The 12,335-nt window shown below is 45.9% G+C and overlaps 2 protein-coding genes across 9 annotated transcripts in view; both read right to left on the reverse strand.

Moving 5' to 3' along the window:
* Positions 1–6,407, reverse strand: part of tuba5 (tubulin alpha 5) — a 15,036-nt gene extending 8,629 nt beyond the window's left edge. Inside the window, exon 1 of the mRNA XM_024006346.3 lies at positions 6,317–6,407. Coding sequence (XP_023862114.1) covers positions 6,317–6,319 — 3 coding nt within the window. The 5' untranslated portion in view covers positions 6,320–6,407. The remainder of the gene's footprint in view (positions 1–6,316) is intronic.
* Positions 6,408–7,333: 926 nt separating this feature from the next.
* LOC111976471 (kelch-like protein 12) overlaps positions 7,334–12,335 on the reverse strand; it is a 59,883-nt gene continuing 54,881 nt past the window's right edge. For 6 of the 8 annotated variants that reach the window (XM_070447960.1, XM_024005311.2, XM_024005310.2 and 3 more), the window contains 8 exons: positions 10,696–10,845; positions 10,294–10,408; positions 10,060–10,166; positions 9,786–9,981; positions 9,448–9,606; positions 9,236–9,334; positions 8,935–9,121; positions 7,334–8,448 (listed from right to left, as the gene is read on the reverse strand). In XM_070447960.1, coding sequence (XP_070304061.1) covers positions 8,322–8,448; positions 8,935–9,121; positions 9,236–9,334; positions 9,448–9,606; positions 9,786–9,981; positions 10,060–10,166; positions 10,294–10,408; positions 10,696–10,845 — 1,140 coding nt within the window. In that variant the 3' untranslated portion in view covers positions 7,334–8,321. Of the gene's footprint in view, positions 8,449–8,620; positions 8,823–8,934; positions 9,122–9,235; positions 9,335–9,447; positions 9,607–9,785; positions 9,982–10,059; positions 10,167–10,293; positions 10,409–10,695; positions 10,846–12,335 lie in introns of all 8 variants that reach the window. The other 2 variants (XR_002878934.2, XR_002878933.2) reach the window with 2 other exon arrangements.

Here is a 12,335-nt window from a genome sequence, read left to right on the forward strand (position 1 = left end):
ACGATCAAGGTCCTAAAACAACATCATAACCGCCATTGATAAGAGACATCACTGTGCAGCCGTATTCATCGACCTGGCTAAGGCTTTCGACTCTGTCAATCACCACATTCTTATTGGCAGACTCGACAGCCTTGGTTTCTCAAATGATTGCCTCGCCTGGTTTACCAACTACTTCTCTGATAGAGTTCAGTGTGTCAAATCGGAGGGCCTGTTGTCCGGACCTCTGGCAGTCTCTATGGGTGTGCCACAAGGTTCAATTCTCGGGCTGACTCTCTTTTCTGTATACATCAATGATGTTGCTCTTGCTGCTGGTGATTCTCTGATCCACCTCTACGCAGACGACACCATTCTGTATACTTCTGGCCCCTCTTGGACACTGTGTAACTAACCTCCAGATGAGCTTCAAGTCACGAATCCCGCTGAATAGCCTCTTCCCATTCGGGCGCTCTCGCGGTCGTCGCCGGCCCTACTAGCCACCACCCCTTTTCTGTTTCATTTAGTTGTGTCTGATTTGTTGCACCTGTTTCGTGTTTAGGTTTGATTGTGGGCTATTTTAACCCAGTTGGCCCATCGACTTTTGTGCGGGCTTGTTTTTCTGTTGTGGTGTTTCGTTCATTTCTTGTGGTGTCTGTTCCTATCCTGTTTAGTCCTGTTTGTTTGGACTGGGACTTTACGCGCCCTTGTGTGTGTGGCGTGACCGGCTCTCGGTATTTTGGAATATTAAATCCACGTCCTTTTTGAACTACCCTGCTCTCTGCGCCTGACTCCTTCACTCACCACTTTTGGAATCCTGACAGAAGCCCGCACCAAAGCATGGATCTCTCCGACATCTACCCCAGCTCCCCCACAGACGACGCAACCCACTCCTCCCACGTCATCGTCTGGTTCCGGCGCGTTGCGTCTCGCGCCCCGAGGGAGTACGATGGAGTGGCGGCTGGGTGCCAGGAGTTTTTGCTCAGCTGGAGCTCTACCTGGCTACCGTTCGTCCGACTCCCTCGGGTGAGGAGAGTGTTAGCCTCCTCATCTCCTGTTTGACGGGTAGAGCCCTGGAATGGGCCAACTCTGTATGGAACGGCCCAGACTCCGGCTCGGGACCACTACCCAGAGTTCACCCGCCGTTTTCGGGCCGTATTTGACCACCCTCAGGAGGGCCGAGCGGTGGGTGAGCGACTGTTCCACCTCAGACAGAGACGAGGAGCGCGCAGGACTTCGCCTTGGACTTCCGGACCTTGGCTGCTGGTGCGGGGTGGAATGACAGGGCCCTGATGGACCACTACCGATGCAGCCTTCGGGAGGACGTCCGCCGGGAGCTAGCTTGTCGGGACACTACAATCTCCCTAGACGAGCTTATAGACATGTCGATCCGACTGGACAACCTGCTAGCTGCCCGCGGGCGTTCAGAGGGGGTCCTGTTAGTTCCACCTCCCAGCCCTCCCGCTCCAACTCCGATGGAGTTGGGAGGAGCTGCATCTAGGGGGACCGGCGGAGGAGGCTCCTCCTGCACCTACTGCGGCCGGAGAGGACACACTTCGGACCGGTGCTGGAGGAGTCAGTCAGGGAGTCGAGATGGCAGGCGGAACACTTCTCGGCCACCCCAGATGAGTAGGCACCAAACTCACCCAGAGCTCCCTGTTGGTCACATGTTTTAGTTTATTTTCTTCCCTGCGTTTTTTCCCTCTCTCCAGCATAAGGTGCTAGTCGATTCAGGCGCAGCTGGGAGTTTTATGGATCGCGGACTCGCCCGTAAGTTGGTTATTCCGTTAGTGCAGATAGACCCACCTTTCCCCGTGCACTCCTTAGATAGCCGACCGTTAGGGTCAGGGCTGGTCAGGGAGGCCACGATACCGCTGGACATGGTAACGCAGGGGAATCATAGGGAGTGGATCAGTTTCTACCTTATTGATTCACCTGCGTTTCCAGTGGTGTTGGGGATTCCCTGGTTGGCTAGTCACAATCCCCTCATTTCCTGGAGACAGGGGGCTCTTCAGGGGTGGRCAGAGGAGTGTTCAGGTAGGTGTATAGGAGTTTCCATCAGTGCCACGTCGGTGGAGAGTCCAGACCAGGTTTCCACTGTGCGCATCCCCCCAGAARATGCCGATTTGGCGATCGCWTTTTGTAAAAAAAAGGCGACCAAATTACCACCCCATCGACGGGGGGATTGCGTGATAAACCTCCAGGAGAACGCTGCACTTCCCAGGAGTCACGTGTACCCACTGTCTCAGGAGGAGACGTTGGCTATGGAGACATATYTCARGGAAACTRTYAGACAGGGGTTCATTCGGCCCTCCATGTCARCTGTCTRCTCGAGMTTRTTTTTTGTGAAGAAAAAGGWGGGAGGACTGCGTCCGTGCATTGATTATCGAGGTCTAAATTCGATCACAGTGGGATTTAGTTATCCGCTACCTCTCATCGCTACGGCGGTGGAATCATTCCACGGAGCGCGTTTTTTCACAAAACTGGATCTCAGGAGCGCGTATAATCTGGTGCGTATTCGGGAGGGAGACGAGTGGAAAACAGCGTTTAGTACCACATCAGGCCACTATGAGTACCTCGTCATGCCGTATGGGTTAAAGAATGCTCCAGTCGTCTTTCAATCCTTTGTCGATGAGATTCTGAGGGACCTGCACGGGCAGAGTATGGTGGTATACATTGATGACATCTTGATCTATTCTGCCACACGCGCCGCGTATGTCTCCCTGGTGCGCAAGGTACTTGGGCGACTGCTGGAGCATGACCTATACGTCAAGGCTGAGAAATGTGTGTTCTCCAAACGAGCCGTTTCCTTCCTGGGTTATCGCATTTCCACCTCGGGGGTGGTGATGGAGTGTGACCGCGTTAACGCCGTGCGTAATTGGCCGACTCCGACCACGGTAAAGGAGGTGCAGCGGTTTTTAGGGTTTGCCAATTACTACCGGAGGTTTACCCGGGGTTTTGGCCAAGTGGCGGCGCCTATTACCTCACTGCTGAAGGGGGGGGGGGGCCGGTGCGTTTACGGTGGTCGGCAGAGGCAGATGGAGCTTTCAGCCAGCTGAAGGCGCTGTTTACTGAGGCGCCCGTGTTGGCGCATCCAGACCCTTCGTCAGCATTCATAGTGGAGGTGGATGCGTCCGAGGCTGGGGTTGGAGGCGTGCTGTCACAGCGCTCGGGCACGCCACCGAAGCTCCGCCCCTGCGCTTTCTTTTCTAAGAAGCTGGATCCGGCGGAGCGGAACTATGATGTGGGGGACCGGGAGTTGCTAGCTATGMTAAAAGCCCTGAAGGTGTGGAGACACTGGCTTGAGGGGGCTAAACACCCTTTCCTCATCTGGACTGACCACCGCAATCTGGAGTATATCCGGGCGGCGAGGAGACTGAATCCGCGTCAGGCTATGTGGGCCATGTTCTTCACCCGATTTAGATTTACCATCTCTTATCGACCAGGGTCTCTTAACACTAAGGCCGACGCGCTGTCCCGTCTCTATGACACTGAGGACCGGTCCATCGATCCAACTCCCATCCTTCCAGCTTCTAAGCTGGTGGCTCCGGTGATATGGGAGGTGGACGCGGACATCGAGCGGGCTTTGCAGTTGGAACCTGCGCCCTCACAGTGTCCGACCGGCCTCAGGTACGTGCCGCTTGGTGTCCGTGATCAATTGATTTGGTGGGCTCACACACTACCCTCTCCAGGTCATCCGGGGATTGCGAGTGCGTGGTCTTAGGGGTAAATACTGGTGGCCCACCTTAGCTAAGGACGTGAGGCTTTATGTCTCCTCCTGTCCGGTGTGTGCGCAGAGTAAGGCTCCTAGGCACCTGCCCAGAGGGAAGTTACAGCCCCTCCCGGTTCTGTTTCCTGTTTAGTCCTGTTTGTTTGGACTGGGACTTTACGCGCCCTTGTGTGTGTGGCGTGACCGTCTCTCTGGTATTTTGGAATATTAAATCCACGTCCTTTTTGAACTACCCTGCTCTCTGCGCCTGACTCCTTCACTCACCACTTTTGGAATCCTGACATTCAATGCAATACAACTCTCCTTCCGTGGCCTTCAACTGCTCTTACACGCAAGTAAAACTAAATGCATGCTATTCAATCGATCACTGCCTGCACCTGCTCGCCCGTCCAGCATCACTACTCTGGACGTCTCTGACTTAGAATACGTGGACAACTACAAATACCTGGGTGTCTGGTTAGACTGTAAACTCTCCTTCCAGACTCACACTAAGCATCTCCAATCCAAAATTAAATCTAGAATCGGCTTCCTATATCGCAACAAAGCATCCTTCACTCATGCTGCCAAACATACCCTCGTAAAACTGACCATCCTACCGATCCTCGACTTCGGTGATGTCATCTATAAAATAGCCTTCAACACTCTACTCAACAAACTGGATGCAGTCTATCACAGTGCCATCGGTTTTGTCACCAAAGCCCCATACACTACCCACCATTGCGACCTGTACGCTCTCATTGGTTGGCCCTCGCTTCATACTCGTCGCCAAACCCACTGGCTACAGGTTATCTACAAGTCTTTGCTCGGTAAAGCCCCGACCTTATCTCAGCTCACTGGTCACCATAGCAGCGCCCACTCGTAGCACGCGCTCCAGCAGGTATATCTCACTGGTCACCCCCAAAGCCAATTCCTCCGTTGGTCGTCTTTCCTTTCAGTTCTCTGCTGCCAATGACTGGAACGAACTGCAAAAATCTCTGAAGCTGGAGACTCTTATCTCCCTCACTAGCTTTAAGCACCAGCTGTCAGAGCAGCTCACAGATCACTGCACCTCTACATAACCCATCTGTAAACAGCCCATCTATCTACCTACCTCATCCCCATACTGTATTTATTTATTTATCTTGTTCCTTTGCACCCCAGTATCTCTACTTGCACATTCATCCTCTGCACATCTACCATTCCAGTGTTTAATTGCTATATTGTAWTTACTTCGCCACCATGGCCTATTTATTGCCTTAACTTAACTCATTTGCACTCACTGTATATAGACTTTTAGTTTTATTTTGTTCTACTGTATTATTGACTGTATGTTTTGTTTATTCCATGTGTAACTCTGTGCAGTTACAAATGAGAACTTGTTCTCAACTAGCCTACCTGGTTAAATAAAGGTGATTTTTTTTTTTTTTTTTTTTATATATATAGGAAGTTACTGTATCACAGTACATTACTTTCCTAGACTCCTACCTAAATACAGGTAAAGTAAGCTAATATTTTAACAGATGTATTTGTCATTTGAAAGTTGAAAACCTCATGAAAGTTTGTCAAGCATGTGACTCAATCGGCTGCGTCTGCCTCCTACCAGAGACGGAAGACAACTCGCTGTTTTTTGTTGTTGTGGTTCAATGAACTAAGTAGACCAGGATCAGCTGCTATTGCATTGGTGTCTTTAGGACACCCAGTAAAGTAGACTGGAACTTACCCTTTTTAAATGGTAAAAGGCCTGAATGAACTATCTTAATTTATCCACTATCTTTGCCCACACCATACCACTTTCCGCTTCCTCACACAGGCTCAACAGATTCATTCGATTCCGCTCTTTCAGACACAAGACAGTATACATTATTCCCACGCATACTGTATTACCACAGTTTCTAAACCCAGAGGCGCAACTGCGCAAGACTTCCGGGAACGCATGCGAAACAGACAAAGCAGACCAGACCGGGGTTTGAGAAGTCAATGAGAGAGAGAAGTGAAAAATGATTCCTTAGTTCTTAATTTTCAAAAAATCTAAAGGCACAACCTAGATTCGAGACAATGTCTTAAGTAGTTGAACATGTTATTAGTCCAACATCGTGAAAGTCACATGTTTTCATTTTCCTAAAAAACAACTATATATCGAAGGAGTGCGGCCCGCACATGCGCAGTTCGATGTGAGACAATGGTTTGACATGACGTATTTCTGCGCATGACTTTAGCTAGCGGAAGTCTCCATGACATCGCCTACAAGTGTGATTGGGGATTTTCTATTGGAGAAGCAGTTTCTGCCTATCTTCATACTGTAGGCTACTTACTGTCTTTTGTATTACATTCTTGTAAGAACGTAGTAACAAAGTATCAACTTTCATACTAATGGATACATTCAATGGATAGGGGTAGGGCCCTACGTATGGCCGAGGCTATATGCATAAGGCAATAAAAACTTTCTTCAAATGAAACATCTGAAATCGTCGAGTGGTCCACATTTTCAGACTGCATGAACATTACATTTGCCCTTGAGGGTGGCAAATATGAATAATAACACAAAAAATTGGGGAAAATGTACTAACCGCATTTAGGATTTCAATGCAAAAGGAGACAAATTAAATAGTTATGTAAAGTGCGTAAAGGGCATACCATTTCCTCCTGTCAAGATTCGGATGATTGAAGACGCGTAAAAAAGGTTTTGAAAATTAATTGTTAGCATACAGTAAAGGCGCAAAAACTTTTGCTACAGCTCCGTCAAGAAAGGTCTCCGCCAACACAGGAATGTAGACTGGGTCTGCGCTGCACTTTGAGCACACCGCCCTGCACACTACTAAAATACCTGAGCACTCCAGTCGAATTGTCATTGGATCCCAGTGGTGACGGTGTAGGTATGATGACATTTCAAAAATGGATTTACATGTAACCTAAAATATGTGATTTGGTTCATACTCCATCTACATGTAGATATTGTTGTGATTTTGGGAGGTAGTCAGGTTTTAACTGAACCAGGCCCTGGCCTTGGGTCAGTCTGCTCTTATCAAGGATCACAAGATGACCCCCTTCTTTGATAAACTGACTACAGTATTGATGTTTGAACAACATAAACAAATATTTACATATACAGTATATGTGATTTTGTTCATACTACATCTACATGTAGATATTGTTGTGAATTTGGAGGGTAGCCCGGTTGGAACTGAACCAGGCTCTTGCAATGGGGCAGTCTGTCATAAAGCTCTTATCAAGGATCACAAGACCACCCTCTCTTATGGGAAACACATCCCTGCCCCTCCAAACATCCATCCAGTGCTTCTACACATGCATTGCTTGCTGTTTGGGGTTTTAGGCTGGGTTTCTGTACAGCACTTTGAGATATCAGCTGATGTAAGAAGGGCTATATAAATACATTTGATTTGATTTGATCCACACCCCTGATAGCCCCACAGTAGTGTCATCCCACTTCTGACTGATCAGTTCAGGGATTAGCCCAACCGGGACTCAAGCCCAGGTCCCTGCGAGTGCGACTGTCAGTCCAACACCTTAGCCATGATACCAAGAGGTCCAAACCCTTGACAAAATCACTAGGCTTGTACTAAAGGTCACCACAGTACACATCAGCATAACATTCTGAATTGCCTTAATAACTAAATACAAATATAAAACCGCTAAATTATCACAATATTTATTCACTTTTCAAGTAACAACAAAAGACTAGTCAGTATTTTGCACTTGCCCTGGAGAATAGCAGTCAAGTTTTTTTTCTTGTCCAAACAAATCCACTGTGGACAAATGCATGTACCATACACACATGAAAAATATCATTTTTGCTATTAGCAGTGTTCTTCAGTCTGTCGCCGGGGACAAAGTGATTTTGACAAGATGACAGAATAGCAAAAGAGCAAGGAATCATGTGCAATTATGAAACGCTTTCCCTAAAATGTAATTCATTTCAAAATGTCTTTGATACATTGAAAATAATGACTGTGTCAGGTAAATACCAATTATTCAATAAGTGATTTGTTTCTAAAAGCACTTTATACATAATTACAAAATCTACAAATGGCTTTCTAATTGATAACCTGGCAAAAGCTAAATAATCATCATACTTGATGGTATGACAACAATCATCACAGTCCTAATGAGGCATCATGGTTGTTAGGTTCAATGTGGGCCACAGGGGCATAAGGCATATAGCAGCAGCAAACTGGAGTCTCTTGTGTTTCTTCTGCTTCATGGTTCATAACAGAAGTAGAGAAATATATTGCACTTTAAAAGACGAGTCAAAAATGTACCTCACAGGTAACCACTACAACGGGAACCACTAAAAGAGTGTCATGTGATCGAGTGGGTTGGGATCGATGTCTTCTTAGATGCCACAACTGTTGATGAGGAGACTGAAATAACTAATCTCTCTTATACACCCCCTGTCCCTTATCCATTGAAGCCAAGGGTTTTCCCACAGAAGTAACCAAACTCAGATGAGAAAGTCTGATAACCAATCAATCAAGAGACTTCGGGGAGGGCATATAGCACACTGGCCTGCAAGTGAATGATCCCTGTGTCGCTCCATAGTAGTGGCACGTAAATATCAAATTCAGGTTCAGGACTAGCTGCCTGCCTTCCTCCGCCTCATCCGACCTTTCTGAGGTAAATCTCACTTCTCTCGCAGGACACACACTCCTGCATCGCAGCGCTGTGTGGCCATGGAGGTGACCACCTCCCAGTTGTCAATCACTGGGTCGTAACACTCGATACTGCTCAGAAGGGAGTTTCCATCATACCTGGAGAGAGGACAAAAGAGCACAGGGGAGAATGAACAACATCATATGGCTGTGTTCAGTCACATCCTTATAATCGAAGACTGGACCATAAGGGGAGGTTGCTTTTATGATTCAGATATTACAATGTTATCTAAGCAAGAATAATATAAATCAATTAAAAGAGTTGTCATACATAATTTATATGAATAATCCCAACCAAAATGCATCTATATCTCTGTCAATACTGAAGTTGGGTACAGAGTCGTGGTCAGATGGTAACACTCCTGGCTCTATGCACATGTACAACTCAGCCGGAGACCGGGGTTCAATCCCTGTGTCCTCCCTTGACTCTGTATCTCCTCTTCACCTGTCTCCCCCATTTGTTTCTCATCTGTCTGTCATTAAAAGCAATAAACATACGAAAGGACAGTGAATTTCCACTCCTTTAAAATATTGGATATTTTAAATATATTAAAGTCGGAGAAGGGTTGGGATGTTTAGGCTTACCCAGCTATGGCGTAGAGTCGTCCCCGGAGGACAGTAGCTCCTACGTAGCAGCGGGGAGTGGTCATACTGGCTACCGTGGTCCAATAGTCTGTCCTAATGTTGTAAAACTCCACCGAGTCAAGATGCGCTGTTCCATCGAAGCCTCCCACCACATAGATGTGGTCGTTGAGCAAGGCTACACTGGCCCCTGCAACAAAGATTATAGGCCCTTCAGACATAGCCATATGTAGAGAGAGCCATACTGTATATAATCTATATACAGCCCTGATACTATTATATTGTCATACTCTGGAGTACTGACCTGAGCGTTTGGTAGCCATGGGGGTAACATTAGTCCAGTGTCCTGTGTGAGGGTCATACCGTTCCACTGAATTGAGGATGTTCAATCCGTCGTACCCACCTGCAACAAATGCCATACATCCTTACTAAGGTCAGGGGGAAAACAGGTGGTATTTTAAATATTTATACATCAACACCATTACAAACTTAAATTAAAACATCTTTAATACCCACCTAGACAGTATATGAGTCCACTAGCCACCACCAGGCCAGCCCCTTCCCTGGCTGTCTGCATGTCCCCCAGCATACTCCACTGGTCAATATTGGGGTCATATCGTTCCATGCTGGTGTGACGGCGACTACCGTCAAAGCCTCCAGCAACATAGATCATATCTGTGGGCACAAAAGTGAGAAAAGATATGTTCGGAAATGTTCCAACAACTTTTTGGAAGTCTGCTTTAGATAACACTTACAGGGCTTTGTAACACCTGAGGACAGTCATTATCTTCAGTGCTATTTGCTTTAGTAAACCCCATGACAATGAGGACTGTCAATCAGAGAAGATCCTTTACCTCCGAGTGTTGTCGCCCCGGCAAGGCCACGCCGTACATTCATAGTGGCGACGTTGTACCAGATACCATCCTCGTCGGCCGTGTAGTCCAAGCACTCCACCGAGCTAAGCCGCGATCGACCATCGTAGCCGCCAATCACATACACGCGGTCATTGAGGGACACGGTAGCCACGTAACGCCTTTTCCGAGCAATGTTCTTTAAAAATATGCTTGGGATAAGTTAACCATGATCAGAGAATAGAGCCAAAATGTTAATTTAAAAAATGCTACTTACAGGTAAAAAGCTCCACTCCTGAGTTTTAGGATCATACTTCTCAACAATATCTATAGGGGATTGTTGACTGCCGAATCCTCCAATAACGAGCAGGACCTCCTTGGCACCTTGAAAGAGCAACAGTGAATCACTTTTTCACATCAATAACAAGGTGGCAGCTCCCACTAAGCTTGTATTGTATCCCTATTATTAGGACAAGGAAAGCACCTCAAAAAGGGGAGGGCAGTTCTGTACCTAATCTGGCTTGGGTACGTGGCCCCTGCATCTCACTCCTCAGCTCAGGTCTAAGGTGAAATTTCTTGGCCTCATCCACAAGGTCTCGACAGGGAAGACTGCATCGAATGAGGGGCTGGAACACGTCACAACATATACAGTACTTTATCCAGACATTAATAACACATAAAGCAACACAAACATTTCTTCCCCTGCTCAACACTTGAGGCTTGTTTTCCAGACTCACACTATAAATCATTCTCAATGGAGAATCTTCATTGAAAGTGGATTTTAGGCCAGGACTGGGTTTAATTTATGTACGGGAAACTGGCTGTTGATGTATTAACACAAACCCATTATGGGGAGGGCTAAGACAAGATAACTGCCTACATCATGTGATAGTGTGTGGTCTAGCTGCCTCACCTCTGAGTCGATAACGTCTGTGATATAGCGCGGAGTGAGCAAAGGCATCCGCACATGCTCCAGCATCTCCGATAAATACGTCTCCCTCTCTTTCCTATTGTGTTTAACCCAATTCAACACTGCCTCGAATACAGGCTCCTCTGAGTCCACCTGCAAATAGAGAAAATATGTATTGACAACCACACCCTGACAACAAAACCAAACATGCTTGTTGTAAAAACGGTAATCCCAGAGTATAACCACCCAAGGTCAAACATGCATTCACTCAATCACACTGCTTTCTTCACAGCAAATTCTCCAGTTTTAAATCAATACAGTATTACATTTAACATTGTTCCAGTGTCTATAAGGGTCCACACTTTTCAGTTGTAATTAACACACTGCCTAGTGTAAAGCCTTATTCTCATATTTCCCAGTGTTTCTTGCCTTTCTAGTGAATTGTTTTTCAAGACCGTATTTGTTATTGACAGACACATGGTTGTTGCATTCATTCATCTTCAGTCCTGTGGCCTTCACCCAGTGAGATCCTAAGCGAAAATGCTTTCATAATACATTTTTTTGACAATACAATAGGTATTTCATAAGGCCTTATACTGAGGGCCTGGTTTTACCCTAATACAGTGGCCTGAAATTCACAGTTTACAGGTCATATCATGCCTTCAAGTCCACTTGCGCTGGCTTGCAAAGTGATATGTAATTCCAATTGGAATCCAGCCAGAGTGGGGATATCCAACATTTGGAATTCTTATTCACCCGCAACCCATTCAGAATGACTGCCAGAGTTGGGAAGACTAAGATATGAGACTACCTAAAGCATATTAACTTTAACAACCATTTCAGTAACGTGTGCAATGAGTCCAAGTAACAGATTGGATTAGTTTAGAAACATTTGTTATTTATATTTAAATGACATAAGATGAATTAATCAATAAATCAACGTACATGTAAAACATAGATATTGAAACAAACAATTCTAAAATTCTTCCTGAAATAGAGCATTCTGGGAAGTATGAGAATGATAGGTGTAGTTTTGGTTCAACTCTGATTATTAACAGTGAAGGGAAACTGAGGCTTTCTGAAATTGTTAATTACTCTGCGCTTCGTTATCTGTTTACAATGCTCATTAGTGATATCTGCTCGTCAGCAGTAAATAGCAGCATGTGATTATCAGATATAAAAAAAAATCTCCACTGTTTTCATTAAAACTCTGTGGTGCAGCGGTAAGTTGTTAGCTTTAGTAGCCTATAATCAGTTGGAATACCAGGTTTGCACCTTATATCATACTTCCCTTTTTTGCCTTCAAGTTTACTTTTTTTCAAAAACTGAATCTATGGCATTATTTAGGATGCTTAAGACAGAAGCTTTTACTCAATAAAATAAAAATTTGAACAACAATGCAGAAAGTGTGGTTTCACACAAAACAATAAGTCTTCAACGGGATTCGACCTCATACCCTCACATCCCTGAATGTTCCATACTCTACTTGCTAAGCTACTGGTCAGGTGAAAGTTTTTGTACAAAAAACTATATATGTAAGTATGGTGTCCAGTAGAGGTCGGTGTTTGAAAGCCGCTTAGAATCTAAGAAAGTACCGAAACCACAGCCAAACCAGTGGGATCTCGCAACACACGTTTTGAAAA

This window comes from Salvelinus sp. IW2-2015, linkage group LG17 (genome assembly GCF_002910315.2).
Source record: "Salvelinus sp. IW2-2015 linkage group LG17, ASM291031v2, whole genome shotgun sequence".
Lineage (NCBI taxonomy): Eukaryota > Metazoa > Chordata > Actinopteri > Salmoniformes > Salmonidae > Salvelinus > Salvelinus sp. IW2-2015.